The following is an 18,192-nucleotide window of genomic DNA, read 5'->3' as shown; positions in this document are numbered from 1 at the left end:
GTTCTGATGATGCCTTACACCTGATCCCTTCGACACCTCGTGGTTGCATAGGCTGGTGATATCTAGGGTTTTTAAAATCAAGTGTAAGGTACTTGGCCTGTCTGCATCTCCAAATTATGAATGGTCCAATCCCGGGACTTGTCCTATTGATTAGCATCCAATCATAAACCTGATCATGCTCTCCCTCAGCTGGGTCTTGCCCGGGCAAGAACAAGAGGGTACGTATACAAAGATCAGCAGAGTCTGGGTGTGATGAGCTTGAAGATTAGAGTCAACCTAGGGCTCTGATGCCTGCAGGCTTAAAATGAGATTGTCCATGGCGGTGGAGACCCCCCGTTGGACCAGATATCCAACCCCTCCCAATGTTTCCTGCCACCGGGTCTGATTCCCTCACTCTGGCCTGCGGGTCCTTTATCTCCTATCTCTCAAAAGGATGACCTGTTTGGTAGAGGTGCAACAGCAAAAGAAAAAAAAAAAGAAGGACCAGGTAGATTGGTACAGTGGCTGCAACAATGAGTTCAAACTTTGGGACAATTGTGAAGATGGCACAGCAGAGAAGAGCTTTTCGTCCTGTGGGAACTGGGTTGCTAGGTGTCAGAATCAGCTTGAAGACCCCTAGCAACGGCAGCCATTCTGCCTGGCGAAGAAGCCTATTGGTTTAGGATGTAGATGTACCAATCTTTTTTTATCAGACTAATTTAGAAGACACTAATCAGTTCTGTCATCCCTTGCCTGTCAGGCTATTGTACTGTGGTGGCTTACCTGCTGCTGTTATGCTAAAGTTTATTTCACTAGTATTTCAGATACCAGCGGCATCACCCAGTAAGAACCACTTGCAGCAGAGCTTTCATACTAACAACAGACTCTAAAGAAGGAAAAGACTGCCCATTTCTGAGGAACTAGCCCCTGCAAACCTTATGAATAGCCGGGAAACAGGATCAGATATAGTGCCAGAAGGTGAGCCCTGCAGGTGGGAAGGCCATCAAAATATAACTGATGGATAGACACAGTGCCTGCAAAGGTGGACTCAACCATATCGATTGTGAGGTTGGTGCAGCACAAGAGAGTGTTTCATTCTGCAGTGCATGGGGCTGGTATGGGTCGGAACCGCCTCAAGGGAAGCAATAGTAATCAGTCCTACACAGCCGTGGTAGACAATGTACACATAGATTCTTGAGCTTTGTCTGATGATGGCCAGTATAAGGTCTTACAGATAGAGGGTCCACCACATGAGACTCAACCTCCCCCGTCCCCGTGCAGCAGCCCTGGACTCCAAAAAACTGCAGTACATTGAATTTAATTCACAGTAATAAGAAGAGGGCATTTGGGAGAAAGAGAGGTGGAACTGAGGAGCAAGTGGCTAGATGTCAGTTTGTGTGTATTTCATATAGCATACCAGTCATTATCCAGTAGATTTGGACTTGGGAAGACATGTCAGTAGGATGGTACTTCACAGCATTTTAGAGCTCTGATTTTTCAGAAGAAGATTGGCAGGACTTTTTTTTTTCCCCTGAGGCAGCTCACGGTGGACTGGAACCTGCAGTCTTTGTGTTAGTAGTTGAGTGTGTTAACAATTTGCTCTACTTAGGTACTCCTCGGCCAACTTAATAGATCCTAAGATCAAACAAGATCAATCACTGTCATGCCACTTTGGTTACTAGCAAGGGATTCATTATAATGTACCACTTTCCCTGTGTTTATTTGTTCCCCATGCTGACATCAACACACATGAGTCATATTTTTGCATGCCCAGCCTGCTGTGCAAGCACTGTACAGCATGCTTGGCAAGCAGAAGGGAAAGCAGCTGTTTCCTACCTCTTCCCCCTACTGCTCAAGGTGCACAGCCAAAGGAATCACATCAGAGCCAACGACCCTGGCAGGAATTCTTTACTACAAATCTGCAGACTTGTCTATCATATCTACTTGGATAACAAAAGTTTGTGAGGCTTTGTAATAACCTTATAACACAGTAGTGCAGTTATTTCCAGAAATAGGCCTGAGGAATTCTGCAGTTTGATGTGTGTAAGTAGATTGACAGGAAGCGGTAAGCATTTTCTGTCTTGTTCCTCAACGTCTTCAGAGCCTGAACAATTATCTGGAAAATGTGCAATTGGTTATTTTCATGCCTTTTCAGAGAATGATGATTCATCTTACCAGGCCCATGAGTAAAAGGAGGCATTCTCCTAGTTTCTCGGGTCATTCTTCACATTGTTACCCATCTGAATAACATTTTCTCCCATTGGCTATTAGCCATGGTAGCCAATTAGAATCAGAACCTTTTTTCGTGAGAATCTGGATGTTCGCATTAGGCTATGATGAACTTATGCTGCAGTAAAAGGAATCTAGCTGTTTTCTGTAATGTGAGGTTACCTGGAGAAGGCTTGGATGAAATGAACTGTGTAAAACCTTTTAGGTTTACTGTGTTATACTTCCATTGTGTCTTTTGTGAAGCAGAAATTAGGCATCAATTTGCGCCTATCAGAGCAAAAGGCCAATTCTCTTTGTTTATTCATGAAGATGAATAGACAGGAGATATCCAGAAATGCCTTAGATTACATTATTGTACAGCTCATTGACCATTTTATCAATACTTTCCTTGAAAGTGGTAGCTATCTGATGCCAAGTTCCTTTGATAAAGAGATCCCCAAGCATTTCTTTTAGGTTTGCTCTACGACATTTCAGAGGAATTTCAGTGACCAGCAAAGACCTAAAACAGATGGCATTTCTACTAACCAGGACATCAGTGGTGTCCCCAGGTATGCCACCTCTCTCAAAAAGAAAGTCTAGGCTGCTCCATACACACAGTGCTGCTTCCATGGTTCTACCCAAAAAAATCTTGTAGGCCCTTTTGAAGAATATTTATGAGGGCTTATTTTATAGTTAAAGAAAACACATATAAACACATTAGCCCATCTTTGCAATTATTTATACTCTGCTTTCCTATCAAATATATTTTAAAAAATTAACACAAAGCCAAAACTTATATCTAAGGTACCTTCAACACTCTTTTGTTGTAATGTAGCCAATATGTCCTAGTCAAGAAGCAGGCTGGCAGGTCTTACTTTCCTTTGGGAAAATGTGAGATGGATTGATATGACTTTATTTTTTAAGCAACAAAGTAAATTCTTTCCATGACTGCTAAGTCTGTGAGCAGTGATAGTTGTTGTTTGTTCTTCTTCCAAAAAATTTTTCCCCCTCTTTGCTTCTCTTCACTATCAAATTCCTCTCTAAAATCCAAGCTGGATTTCTCTGAGAAGCCTTATTTTTTTCTCCCCAAAGCTATAAGAACATCGAGGCCTCAGAAAGTGTGCTGCATCACTTTGCGGTGAAATTTTTTTTAGCACCATTCACAGTAATGGTAAATAAAATGTTTATGTGCAATCAAGCCCAGAGAGTTGTAATTCGACTTTGAATCCCAGGTGTTCTTCAAATGTCAACGTCACTGAAGGTGCCATCCTGCTGTTCTAAATGGTAAAAAGCAGGGAGATCCAGTTTCTAAGACAAGTGTGTCACTGCCCCCGCCCCCACTCCCCCCACCCCCCCAAAAAAAAAACTAAACCTATTGCTATCTAATGGATTATGATGCACAGTGAGAGAATAGAATTACCATGTAGGGCTTCCTGGACTGAAAATCAATTTGAATAAATGTAGACAGACTTGTCTTTCTCACAGGGAGGTACTAACCACAGACCTTTAGTTAGCAGGCAATCACTAAAACCACTATGGCACCAGAGTGCCCCCCAAATTTTCAGTGATTTTACATTAATTCCTGATATTTTCATGGTTGCCTCCATGAAGAGAGAAAATGTAAGCTTCAATAATTGAATCGACCCGTGGGTGAAATGATCAATCCATAGGCCAAATGGAGCTTTGGTAGACCTATATAAAACAAATGCAATTTGCTGACCATTAAGAAGAAAACATTGACACGTTCATACTGACACGGTTCCCAGTGTTTTATAGATATTCTATAGGTCCTTCCTTTTCTGACTCTCTGTTTGCCTAGACAGTATTCTAGCTGCTCCCAACAGCCTTAGATTGCCTCTAACTCCACTTCAATTTGGCAAATGCTGAATGCAAGGATTGAATCAGTAGTTGGTTGTATAGTCTTACTTCCACCAGAGTGTTGATTTTTTTTTCTTGATAAAATTCTGAATATATTCAACAATATATATATTCTGGTTATATATATTGCTTTCTAACACTTCTTGTGTTAAAAAAAGATAAAAACTACTTTAGTTCTGCTTAACATTTAAATCTCATATTTATTTCAATGTCCTTGTCATTCTTTGGAGCATCAGCTTGACCCATGAGTCAACTGACTCTCAAAAGGTAGCATGTGATCAAGAAATGAAGGCAGTGAAGGAAGAAGTCCAAGCTGCACTGAATGCCTGTGTGGAAATGAATGCTCCAGGAATCGATGGAATACCAATGGAAATGTTTCAATTAACTGATAACAGTGCTGGGAACTCTTACTAACTTATGCCAAGAAATATGGTCAACCAACTAGAAGAGATCCATCTTTGAGCGCCTTCCAAACCCAACGCAATGATGATATTATCAAACAATATGATTAATATCATATATGTAAAATTTTGCTGAAGATAATTTAAAATTTGTATAGCAACATCTGGACAGGGAGCTCCCAGGAATTCAAATAAGTTTGAGATTGTACTTGGAATGAGATATATTATTGCTGACATCAGATGGATCTTGCCTTGAGGAGAGAGACTGCCATAATGTTGTTTACATACATTTTATTGACTGTGCAAAGGCATTCAATTGTGTAGTCATTAAAACACTTGGATAATATTACAAGTCATAGTAATTCCAAAAGTCTTCATTGCAATCCTGTGAACCTGTATATAGGCCAAGAAGTAGTCGTGCTAACAGTACAGGGGGATACTCATTCCCATCAATTCAATCATAACTCATAGTGACCCTATAGGGCAGAGTGGAACTACACTTTCTGGTTTCCAATGCTGTACATTTTAACTGGAGCAGAAAGTCGTCTTTATTCTGCAGAGTGGAGAGCTTCCAGCTAGTAGCTCACCTCACAATCCACTATGGCACTAGGACTCCGCAGAGGGGGTAGAGCAGGGTTTAAAATCAGGACAGGTGTGTGTCAGGATTGTGTCCTTTCAGTATTCTTATTCTGTCAACTGAATAACGAGACTGAGAAGACTGGTTATATAAGCAGGATTGGAGTAAGGTTCAGCAACGACCCGAGATATGAGGGTGATGCAACCTTGCTTACTTTATCTGAGGAGAATTGAGTCGCTTGCTAATAACAATGAAAGACTACAGCTTTCAGTATGGATTACAACTCAGTGTACCCCATATACTGGTGTAAAAGCCAAGCCTTTCCAGCCCATTTTTTTTAAAATGCAGATTTTGTGGTAAAAGTATGTGCCCCAGCTGATATTCAGGTTGGCTTATACTCAAGTATATTCGGTAAATAAAACAGACATCATCACAAGTGGACCAAAAGACAAAAGACTGGAATAGTCATGGATTTCATCTTACTTGGATCGACAGTCACTCATGGAATCAACAGTAAAGAAATAAAACACGGTTTTGCATTGGGCAACTCCACTGCACTAGTCTTCTTTAACTTGTTTAAGTGCAAGATGTCACTCTGAAGACTAAGATGCTGAAGCCAAGGCATTTTCAATGGCCTCTTATGCCTGTGATAGTTGGAGAATGAATAAGGAAAACTGCTGAAGAATTAATGTATTTGAATTATGGTGCTGGCAAAGAATTTTTGTAAGCACCACAGACTGCCAGAAGAACAAACAAATCTGTTTTGGAAGACGTGCAGTCGAAAAGCTAAGGTGGGGGTCATTTCACATCATTTGCACATTGTACTAGCAGAGATCACTGTTTGGAAAAGGCCATCATGCTTGGTAAAACAGAAGATTAGCGGAAAATATGAAGAATCCTCGGCAAGATGGATTGACAAGGTGGATACGACAATGGGGTCAACATCATAATTGTGAAAGTGGTAATGTTTGGTTCTGTTGTAGATAGGGATGCTATGAGTTGATACTACCATTATGGCACCTAACAGCAGCATAGTATGGCCACCAACAACTATCTCCCTATTTCATAGGAAGTTTAGAACCCTTTAACCCCTCCGGGACCCCACAGCAAGAAGATAACTGATGAAAGATTCCTTACAGCATTTCACCCCAATCTTATCTTGAGCACCAAATTTTTTTTTCATCAGTAGGAATCAGTACTTAGAAAAAAATGAGTTTATATTTATGGTTTTAAAAACATAACAATGAGTTTTTCTTAAGGTAAAAAAATTGGTTCCAATTATGGGTGATGGTGGTACAACATGATTAATGCAGTGGTTATCATTATTTTGTATGCCTGAAAATGGCTAAATTTATAAGTGTTCAGTAACATATATAATTTTTTAAATAATGAGAACAATTAATTGCTTACAACAATGCAAAACCATTGTTGCTCTGTTTTTCACCTAATTTAAAAAAACAAAATGGAATGAAGGCACACATGCTCAGAAACCCACACTCATAAAAATAGTACACAACTTCTCTGCTTCTGACTCCTAAATCCATCAGATATATTGGAGGGAATTCATTTTTGTGGCTTAAAATATTTATTGCTATGCTTATATTGTAGCTTAACTATCTCAAAATATTTGTTAGTAAATTGCATGTACACACATGTGTTTGTAATTTGTGGGAGTTTTGGTGGTCAAGAAGAGAATGACAATCAGTGGGATAGGAATTTGGACCTAAAGGCCCTTTTCTAACATCCCCTCACACCCACTTTTTGTCTATCTGCAAATCATATGTATCATTATATTCTGCTATTTTCTTTCTGGTTTCCTTACAAGCTTCCTCTAGACTGTAAGCTCCAAAACTTATTTGACCTACTGTCCCATTTGTTAAGCATTATTCAACACCTCTCTGACAATTAAGAACTTGGGGGCTATATCCGCTTGTCCAGGGTCAAGTATGGGTATCTCCTTTTGCAGCGCAATTGGATCATTCCAGTGCCCTGAAGGAGGTAGCATCTCTTACTTTTGGAAATGTTTCTCTAAACAGGCATTGCCTATGCCATTTAACTATTCAAAATAGCAAGTTACAAGCATTTTCTACTACCTAGAAAGCATTAAACCCTAATCCAATCAATAGCAGTGAGTTTAGTTTTGGTGGTAGGCTTAGAAAGTTTAAAAGAATGGCAGATTCATGATTTTCTCCCTATCTTCCTTGGTTAAATACTCAGAATTCTAACTTCCTTGCAATCATGAACTTTGTCATCATCTCTTGGATGAAATTTAAATTATTGTATATTGAGTTTAATCATGCATCATGGGAAATATTTTTCAAGGGCAGTTAGGGCTTTTATCACAGCATTACAAAATTATTTGGAATACCTGTATGTTTTTCTCCCCTTCTAAGCATAATTGCTCATCTTTAAACCTTCGTTTTCATTCTGATTTTCAATGACCATTTCACTTGAAGAATCTATTCTTCCAGAATTTCTGAAGGCACATTACACTTAATTTTTGAGTGCTTGCTGTATTGGGCCACAAAGGTCAATTCATGATTTTAAAAATAGGAATGTGAGGAAGAATCAGTTCCCTGTAGAGAAGACTCCATTGCTGGCAACAATGATTATCATTTTTATTTCCTACTTCAGAACATTTTGAGTAAATATAATAACATACCTGCATGTACATTGAAGCTTTATTTTGTTTTCATTGCATGTACTTTGGAAGTGGAATTGGTAGCTATTTGGTATGCTGTTTCTTAGTAACTATTACTTGGAGTCAATGTTCTACTTTTTAATTTTTTGGTTGTCATTTGCCAGTCATTTAATGTGCTTCAAACTTGCCTTGTATTTCCTCTTTGGTTCTAGCCATATGGTTCTGCTGAGTGCTGAGGGGATTAACTAATGCCACGATAAAACTTTTTCTTTTCTTTTTTAAACATCAATTGAGCAATATCATGGAACAACAATGAAATCCAATTATTTGTTCAGGACTTCCTACAAACTCCATTCAGTGAGACAGGTCAGGTCAAGTGGACAGAGAGTCCTAGAAAATCTACAGGCCTGGCAGTCCATCAGGGTCTGCCTAATAAAATGTTTAGAAAGAGATGACAGATTTTGTCCTGAGTAGTTCAAAAAATTCTGCAAGCTAGGATTGGCATGAAGTCTTTTCACTCACTGAGATAATCAAAGAATCCGTGTAAATCAGCCTCGCCTATTGATTGCCTGGCTAGGCAAAGAACCAAGACACCTAAGGTCAACTCAGCCATCTTCGTTGGGTCTATAGAATCTCATAAATACAAAACATACGATGTCTAAAAATTAATTTCTGAGGCTAGATCAGTGGTTTTCAGTGATGTGCTATTGCATCCTTGTCAGTTATATTGAAATTGTGCAGTGCTGCACTGAAGGGTGTGCTGTCTTTGCCTGTAGCCAGAGAAAGGACCCCCATTTTCAAAAAATGCCTGAGTTGACAATTACTGCGTGCCGTGCTTTGAAGCTTTCTTCAGCCACCTGTCACAATGCTGCAATTTTATTATTAGAGATCCTTTTTTCTGGAGGAGCTCAGGATAAGCTACAGACAATTATTTTTTTACAATGCAGGGGGCTCTGATTATATCCATGAGCACTGTTGTCGGAATTATTATGTGATGTACCTCCTAGCTGAAGTTTTGACTTTTAAAGGGAAAATGGTTGAAATGGGGTACAAGGCAAAGACTTAGTCACTGATAGAGTACCACTGCAAGTAATATTCAGGCCTACTCGGACACATTAAAACAAAAATTAGAAATAATATAAACGTAACAGGGACAATTTATTCTCTAAAGGATATATGTCGGAGTTATTGTGGCTTTTTTATCCACCAATTTCTTTTGTAACTCAATATTTGCTTCCCCCTCACACACATACGCCTATTTGACCCCATTAAAACACTGTCTTGTAACATTGATCCAGCCATCAGTGAATCAATGAACATATTAGACTTTGTTCTAGGAGCTGGCTTGAGCAGTGAACAAGCCAATCATAATCTGTGGCCTCATTAGTACTTATAGTTGGAAGTAGATGCTGACTATTAGTGGAACTGCCCATGCCACATGATAAGTGTAAAGGTGCAAATACAAAGTGGAAATGATAACAAAGGAGAGAGAGCTCCTTGAACTCAGAGTTTTTTACAACAGCCACCTAGAAAAAGAGATAGCCAAGTTTCTGATGTAAGACTCATATGATCCATGCATATTTTCAAACAAAAGCAGAAGGAAGGATTGGGGATATAATTATTTCAGGGGAGAGGGACAGCATTTATAAGGCCAAGAATCAAAAGTAATATAGTCTACTGTAGGAAATGAACACAAAGCCAATGAAAACATATGTATTTCTGTAGCTGGATCAAAGAGTATATGATGCCAGCAGGACTGTACCTTGGAAGGACTTTTTTTTTTTTGGAAGGACTTTTAAGTCCTTTAAGGAGTATGGCTTTTATCCTAAGGAAAATGCTCACTGGAAAAGTTTAAACATATAATCACAATTTCATTAAAAAAGGACATACCTTAGCTGTTTTGCAAGTATGGCATTGTGATAGAATCCTAGCCAAGAGGCTGGCACCAGATTTAAAGCAAATGACAATAATGACCTCAACTTGGGTAACAGCAATGGGAAAAGGAAGCCAAGGATGGAATCAAGAAAATAGCAAAAGTGATTGCTGATGAGTTGACAGATTAAAGTCAAAATGGTAAAGGAATGGGAAACATTCCAGAACGAAGCTTAATTGAGGAATTGATGAATTATAATTCACTGAATTAGGGAAAATCGGAGAAGGATCAAAGTTGGTTAGGTTGGAAGTAGGCAAAAAGGGGACCCCAAAGGGGTTCTACAGGTTTAGCTCATAGTGCTAAATGGTAATGGTTATGAGACACCCAAGAGAAAATATGAGATTCTGAGTTGAAGTTTTGACTTTAAAAGGGAAATATGGTTGAAATAGAGGACAAGGCAAAGCCTTAGTCACTGATAGAATGTATCAATAAGATCTACATGTGACCACGTCCGTGGGGGGTGAACAACAGAAAAGTGGGTGAAGGAAGACATCGGGCAGGGCAAGATTTGACAAAATTATAATTTATAAATTATCAAGGGTTCATGAGGGAATGGGGAGTGGGGAGGGAGGGGAAAACTGAGGAGCTGATGCCAGGGGCTTAAGTGGAGAGCAAATGTTTTGAGAATGATGAGGGAAATTAACGTACACATGTGTTTTACACAATTGATGTATGTATGGATTGTGATAAGAGTTGTATGAGCCCATAATAAAACAATTTTTAATTTTTTTTAAAGAAATACATAAGAAAAAATGTGTATGTAAGTGTGGGGTTCCATGAATAAAATTCAACTTTATATGTCGAATTATTCCCCTACAAAGTGTCACTAAAATGAGGAGTGTGGGTTGTCAGGTATTGTGTGGTGCTGTGCCGTAGGTTAGGAGTCAGAGCAGTTAATTCTATGTACCACAGAATGAAACGCTGCCCTCATCCTGCTTCAGCTTACGCTCACCCCCGTTGCTGCAACCACTGTGCCAGTCCATCTAGTGGAGGGGCTTCCTCTTGTTTTTGTCCCAAGGACATGAGTCTAAATAGATAAAAGGAAATCCTAAGATAGAAATAAAAACAAGTCAGGATTTTCAGAATAGGTAAGAATAATGGCAGAGCCCCTTCTAGCGGTTTTTTTCCTTTGATCTAGAAGACCTTTAGTTATTTGCTTTTACTTATATCAGTGTGCACTACATTGGCTTCTTTACAGATTCATGGAGTCTTCATCGCTTTAAGCGCACGGTCAGCATTGATAGTTCAACATAAAAACCAGGATGCTTAAAAAAGGAAAAACAAAGAAAAAAAACAAAAACAAAAAATCCCAACCACTTTCCAGGGAAGGATAGCCTTATTCTGCCACATAATTAAGTCTGTCTCACATGGTAAAGGCCAGTCTGATAGCATGTAGTCTCTAGAAACTGCCTGTCCCAATCTCTGCTTTTGTCACTACTCTTTTAAAGGTGAACAGATCCTTGAAGAGAGACTTTGCAATCTGTTCAGTGTGCTATTTATACTTGGAAAAATGTTAAATTATCCTAATCATACTTATAATAACAATCAAGATTAATTGCAGCTATATTAGGATTACCTACCATGTGTTCTACTTCAGCAGTAACACAAATGCAATTGTGCAAACAAGTTCTACCAGCCGGATTGTGAAAGAAACAGGGGGCAAACAGACCATGCCAAACAGACCATGCCAAACTGGTTGAAAAAAAAATATATTGAAAAATACATTCTTAACCAAACAACCATCTAAACTTCTCTTTGTGAAAAGGAGTTGATTCTGAACAGATTGTATGTGGGTCTCCGTGGTGGAAGTAGATTATCCACCTTGAATTGGATTGTGATGACGATGACCCTATTCTAAGTAAACCAAATCTCTTGAACTATATAATGAGATCAGGAGGAACACTTGGCCGGGGAAAGACAGATTGCAGTGCTTGTGAGGATTCTCCTATTGCTTTCTTTCCCCAGCCTCTTGCCTAGAGGCACATAACACTGGGGTTTTGTCCTGCACAGAAGCCTGAGCCTGGGGTTTTGTGTGTTAATTGTGTATGTGTGTGTGCACGCACGTGCGCACGCATGCTTTATTATTTTTATATTTATAAGCAGAGCTGAATGAGTGGCAGGAAGCTGCGAAATCTGTCTTACAAAAAGGTGATTGTGGGAGAATCTAGAATCTTCATTTCATTTGCTTCAAGATTTCAAGAGAGCTTTTAAGAGCTGTGCATTTAACTAATTCACACTCGTTTCTGCTTTTCTTTAGGCTCTGAGAAGACAAAAGTTGCTTGAACAAAGTATCCAGTCTGCTCAAGAGATAGAAAAATCCTTACAGTTAATTCACGCGTCCCTCGAATTCATCGACAAGCAGTTGGCAGCTTATATTGCCGACAAAGTGGACGCAGCACAAATGCCTCAGGAAGCCCAGGCAAGTACTACTGGGATCCAGCGTCTGTTCTTTTGTTGTGATTTTCTGAATAAACTGTTGCTGAGTTTCTAACTGAACAGCTATTCATTGAGTTGTGCAGAGGATTGTTTTAATTGGCTTGGCAATCTGGATGCAAACTAGGAAATTAAGCATGAGAATGCTGTTCTAAGATCTCTTTTTGAAAATACTTAATTAACTATGTTTACATAAATACACTTGAAAGAAGGGAGCCCTCTAACCATGAGATCCGTGTCAGTAGTTCCCAACTATAATCCAGCTACAGAGAAACCATAGGAACATAAATGTTAAGGAAAACATGTTCTTCGAGTAAAGGGATCAACCCAAAGGAAGTGGGTTTTACAATTGAAAACACAAGCTCAAACATTTCACAAACACCGGCCGTCATTGTCATCATGGCATCTCAATTCACCGTCTCCATTTCTATCTGACTCGAATGTGCAGCAACTAAGGAACAACATAACAAATTAGAAATGGAACTGTTCTTTGTGGCGATGAGATCACTGACACGCATTTCACTATGCCTGCAATTCAATTCAAGGTGTGTTTAACCACATTTGCTAGAGTGACAGGAAGCATACTAATGAAAAAATGTATACATTGACTTGGTGGTGAGTGAATCTTAAATGTAGGCCACATTAAAAATTGTCTCAGATTGGGAAGTATTTTTCAAAGGCATGCATCCTTTTGTAAAGTAGCATTTCATATATATGTAAAGTACCCTAAGGAGCCCTTGTGGCACAGTAGTGACTCCTTAGCCTGCTGCGCACAAGGTCAACAGCTTGAAATCTCCAACCCCTTGGGAGCAAATCAAGGCTTGCTTCTCCTGTGAAGAGTTACAGTCTCCGAAACCCACAGGGGCAGGTCCATCAGAATCAACTCCACGGCAGTGAGATTGATTTGGAGTTTAAAGTACCGTCAGTATTAGCTATTTACCTATATGTAGTATTTCTAGGTAAAACACATGCCGTTCCTTCTCAAATCATGTGTGAATGTTAGGACTCCAACACCTAAAGATAACTCAGACTTACATGCTATTAAATGAAGGGAATTCTTTTTTTTTTTTTACCCTCTCCACTGAATGGTGGAAATTTTTGATTGTTTTCACTGTGAGGTGTATTTTGCTATAAACTATTGTATTTATAGCTCATATCTGCCCTGTGATGACAGTTAATCGGATGGTTGTCAAATGAGTACCTCGGGCATCCATTTCTAGAGTTCCATAGGTCAACTTACCATATTGCCTAATTTTGATCCCAGAAAAGGTCTGAGGATATAGGGCAGGAAATACAAAGTTTGGATAGGTCTCAAAACGCCAGCACTAAAGGATTAATTTCCTTATGCAAAGTAGAACACTGCCATAGTGAATACAACCTGGGGAGTTGGGGGAGAAAAACTCAGATTGAGAAAATCAGCATCAGATTGTTTCACTGTTACAAACATAAACATTGTAATAGAAATGGGGGCTATTTAGTAAGCATACTTGAATAATTTAACCTTCCCAGTGATGCATGCATCGCTCCAAAGGGAAGCTAGTCTAGACAAATTGCCTAGTTTTAGCTATTCCTACTAGTTATCATTAAGTCTACTCAGACTAATGGTGACCCCTCTAAAGTCAGAGGGGAACTGTGTTCCATAAGGGTTTCAGTGGTTGTTTGGTGGGTTGGTTTTCCCCCTAGAATTAGCTCAGCAGAACTTTCTTTATGGGCGTCTCTGGGTAAGTTCCAATCACCACTCTCTGAGTGGCCAGCGGACTGCTAAAATCTAGGGATTCCAAATGATGCCCAAGACTGTATAAGTTTGAGTCAGAAAGGTGACTCAAATGCATGTGAGAATTAGGATATTATTACTGAAATGAGGAAAACTACATGAGGACCAGCTTAAAATAGAGTAGACTGATTTTTATTTTTTTAAGTCGCATGATCTAGGAAGAGTGCTTGAAGTAAAAACAAAAACAAAGATCTGATTTTCTGACAAAAAAAGTTAGAGATGTTCGCTAACTTACCTAAATTATCTCTTTATGTTGCCTAAAGAGGTGTAGGCAACATAAAAAGTTAATTTTTCAGGATTATAAAATGAAACCATGAGTAACAAATTTATAAGCAGACACTATTCTTTTTTCAGTGGGAGCTTTTAGAAAACTATATCCATTATGTTTAGTTAAAAAGGTCCTGGCGTTGAGCAATGTGTTTTCTTTTATTTAGGCACAAATCCTGGATTATCTAAGCTTAATGCAATACACTAGCATATTATTGTATAAGGTATCAATCTTTGGGTGTTAACAAGTAACGAAGGTATGTATAGTATAGAAATAAATTAACTCGCCTCATTGGAAAGTACTTGCAAAAAGCACGTGTAAAATAAGAAGTTTGAAATGTGCTTGAAGGAAGAGATTTTAGAGTCAGTACTAACCAATTGAAATCTATTTGTGTGTGTGTACTTTTGGTTACACCTGTATTTTCAAGATAACTCTTGGCATTGACTTCCCCTGGTGGTAAGATGTGTTAGGAAGCACAAGCCACCCCAAAGCTATTGAAGCATTCTTCTCTAATATTTTATTTTAAGATAATAACAGTGAAATGCTTTCTGAAACATAGTTATCAAGGATGTGGATTTACGTCAATACTTATCTTTCCCTAAGCTCAGTTTGAAATTCCTTTGAAAGAAGCAAATAGAGTAAAGTGGTTGTATGTGAAATAATTCAAGCACCCTGGGTTAGAAAAAAATTCCCCCTAACACTACCCAAATGACATCTTTTATGGTGTGAAGTTTAATGTTTTATGTGAATATAAAGTAGAATAGATTTATTTACATTTGGGGAAAAATTCACTACTAATGAAGAGAGTAGTGAGCTCTGCTTTCCTTTCTCTGAACTTTAGCATCTGTTCTAGTTCTTCCTAAGACACAGGACAAAAGCAGACACTACCTTGTTTGGTATTCCTCTAAGTACTTGCTCTGATTCTCTCTTAAATGCTGGCCACATAGATTTGTGGATGTCTGCCTCCACCGTGTGGTATCCTCGTGCCTCTGCTTCTAAATTTAAATCTGTTCACAGATTCCCCCGTTTTTGCCTTTTAGGGTTGTTTTAGAGCAGTGATTCTCAACCTTCCTAATGCCGTGACCCTTTAATACAATTCCTCATGTTGTGGGCCCCCCCCAACTATAAAATTATTTTCATTGCTACTTCATAACTGTAATTTTGTTACTGTTATGAATCAGGCGACCCCTGTGAAAGGGTCGTTTGACCCCCAAAGTGGACGTGACCCAAAGGTTGAGAACTGCTGTTTTAGAGCCTCAACTTTCTCAAAGAAGGCAATATTTAGGCTATAAGATTTTCTGTCAGCGTAATGATTGAATCATTGGACTGCTGACGGGAGGTCAGTGGTTTAAACCCACCAAATGTCTACTTCCAAAGGATTTAGTCTGAGAATGTAAAGGAGCAGTTGTGCTCTGTAGTCTATGAGTTTGAATTGAACCAATGTCAGTTACCAAGTTCATGGGGAACTCCATTATATTTTCATTAGTTTCACCCATGAACTTGTGAAGCCCTCCAAGTGGATATAGCTCACAAATGGTCTTTGAAATTCTACCTGCATAGATTATAAAAGAAAGTCACCCTGCCTCAGCATGTTGCTGGATCAATTATGGTCAGGATTAGAAAACTGAGCCTTCTGGTTCTGAATGGAATTGGGGGTGCAAAAATTAAGTTAGTGACTTCAGCAGACAAAAATAAAGCTCAGCCTTTTAGAAAGTAAAGCTATATATAAGGACATCTGTGAATACCTTGATCGGTGAGTCTTTTATTGAGAAAACTCAGAACCATCCCAAACCCAAATCTAAAATGCATTAGGAAATTATCAACTTTCCAGTGCCAGCCCATTTAAGGAGGTTTTTTTTTAAATTACTAAGTATGAAGTTAAGATGGTATCTTACTCATTTAAGCAGAATTAAACAAATGGGGAAAAAAGTCTTCTGGTGATAGTAAAATATCTCAATCCAAATAGCAGAAACTTATAAACTACTTCCCAAATAGTATGCTGAAAAATGTAAATGTCAATGCAGGTGCTTTTTTGAATAAATCCATTTTAAGAATAAATCCATCGAGATATAACTGCAAAGGAAAACATGGTGAAATATAATTGTTCATTCCTTAATTCTAGAGCAGGCGTCCTCAAACTACAGCCCGTGGGCTGCATGCAGCCTGCTGAGGACATTTATCTGGCCTGCCGGGTGTTTTTGCCCTGTTTGTTTTTTTACTTCAAAATAAGATATGTTCAGTGTGCATAGGAATTTGTTCATAGTTTTTTTTTTTAAACTATAGTCTGGCCCTCCAATGTGTTTGAGGGACAGTGAACTGGCACCCTGTTTAAAAAGTTTGAGGACCCCTGTTCTAGAGGAGCATAGGGAAGCAGGGAGAGATTTGGGTTTTCTGCATAGAGATTGTAGCAATAATTCGAGTACCCAGGCTCTCTGCAAGACTGAATGTATTAGAATCTCTGTAGTTGATGTGTGCTTCAGAATTATTTGAAGTTGCCCTAATTATACCAATTTGCATCCAAGGTTAAGCACTAATGTAGAAAATTATTGATATTGATAATGACTCTAGTCTTTTTTTTAATCCTTAAATTTTTCAGAATTCTGTTATAAAGATTCTTTCCTTCCCATGGTAAGTGTCGGGATTTCAGTGGGTGGAAATCCCCTTATCTCCTGTTATGACCGCCTTTCTTTCTTATAGGAATGAGGGAAAGTAGAAAACAGAGCTGAAAAGTACTTCATGAATTAACTGAAATAGAATTTTTAATAAGGATGCTTAAGATGGAACTTGGCTTTGCTTTTCTTCGTAGATATATTCGTTTTTCTAATTCATCTAATTCATATGTTAATATGACAATTGGCTGGAGTAGACCCTCTATCATTTTTTGAGTCAGCAATAACTATGCTTAAATAGCCATTAAAATAGCTGTTATCCTTAAAATTAAGAAAGTACTTCAACCTGCACTTTCTCCTCCTTTTCAGAATTTTCCTATTTTGAAGGTCTAATATGGAAGGACAGTTCAATATGTGCCCCCTAATGGAATGCCCGGTACCATTACTTGTGGATGATGCACATTGTGCAGAGCAGAACACGACCCTGTTACTTACATTACAACAAGAAGCAGTGAGCTTGCCTAGCAGTGATTGTAATAGCTGAACCATTCTATGGCCTTCTATTGCAAATTCATCATCTCATCTTTTACAGCCTCCTGTTTCACACAACAGATTTATAGGCATAAATAGGACAAATAAAATACATCACTCTATAGGAGAATGAAATGTCATAACAGGGCCTCATAATATGAAATAGATGAACCAAAGACAAATAAAACCATCTTCACAATCGAACCTTACTCCGTGTTTTCAGAGCTGTGGCCTTTCCAAACACAGCTCACTGAAACCTTTCTTCAGAAGGCTAACTTTGAGTATGTTTGGACTAACAGCTTATAAGTTAGTGGTTGAGAGTTGAACGGCACCATCAAAGATTCAAACCCACTGCCTTTGAGTCACTTTTGTCCCATGGCGACCCAATGAGAGAGGCTAGACTGCCTCTATGAGTTTCCGAGGCTATTTATAGGAGTAGAAAGCTCCACCTTTCTTCTGAGAAACTGCTGATGGTTATGCATGATGGATCTTGCAGTTAGCAGTCCAATTAGTTGCAACAACACCAGCAGGGCTTGGGCACCACGAAGGAACTCCCCAAATTGAAATGTGTGTCCATATTCCACTCATCAAGCTGGGATTCTTGCATGTCACAAAGTGTACTGCAGACCAGCTTTCATCCCTGCTGAAAATCTCTACAGAAGCAGACTGCCCCATCTTTCTATCATGCAGATGCTGCTGGAATCACAAGGCCACCCCTCCTCAGACAGGCCACTTACCCTGCTGTGCCACCAGTGCTTCCTAAACTCAAGGGTCTAGTAATCAAAAAAGAGATAGCTTTCTTTGTTTTCTCAACAGAAAATGGTTCATTGAAGCTTACTGCAGAATTGAGGCTTTCCTCTATATATGAAAAGAGTCCGCGTGGCATACTGCATCATATATAGGGCTGCTAACTGCAAAGTCAGCTGTTCAAAACTTCCAATAGCTCTGAAGAACAATGAG

The 18,192-nt window shown here is 38.9% G+C and overlaps 1 protein-coding gene across 4 annotated transcripts in view; it reads left to right on the top strand.

Annotated features, from left to right (window-relative positions):
- The window catches only part of DMD (dystrophin), a 2,430,848-nt gene that overhangs the window by 911,928 nt on the left and 1,500,728 nt on the right, over positions 1–18,192 (top strand). For all 4 annotated transcript variants that reach the window (XM_045298663.1, XM_045298661.1, XM_045298660.1 and 1 more), the window contains one exon: positions 11,875–12,036. In XM_045298663.1, the coding sequence (XP_045154598.1) occupies positions 11,875–12,036 (162 nt within the window). The remainder of the gene's footprint in view (positions 1–11,874; positions 12,037–18,192) is intronic.

This window comes from Echinops telfairi, unplaced genomic scaffold, assembly GCF_000313985.2.
Source record: "Echinops telfairi isolate 266 unplaced genomic scaffold, ASM31398v2 ScPeMD7_7436;HRSCAF=8474, whole genome shotgun sequence".
Classification (NCBI taxonomy): Eukaryota; Metazoa; Chordata; class Mammalia; order Afrosoricida; family Tenrecidae; genus Echinops; species Echinops telfairi.
Note: the sequence above shows the minus strand (reverse complement) of the source record. Positions and strands in the feature narration are given on the sequence as shown.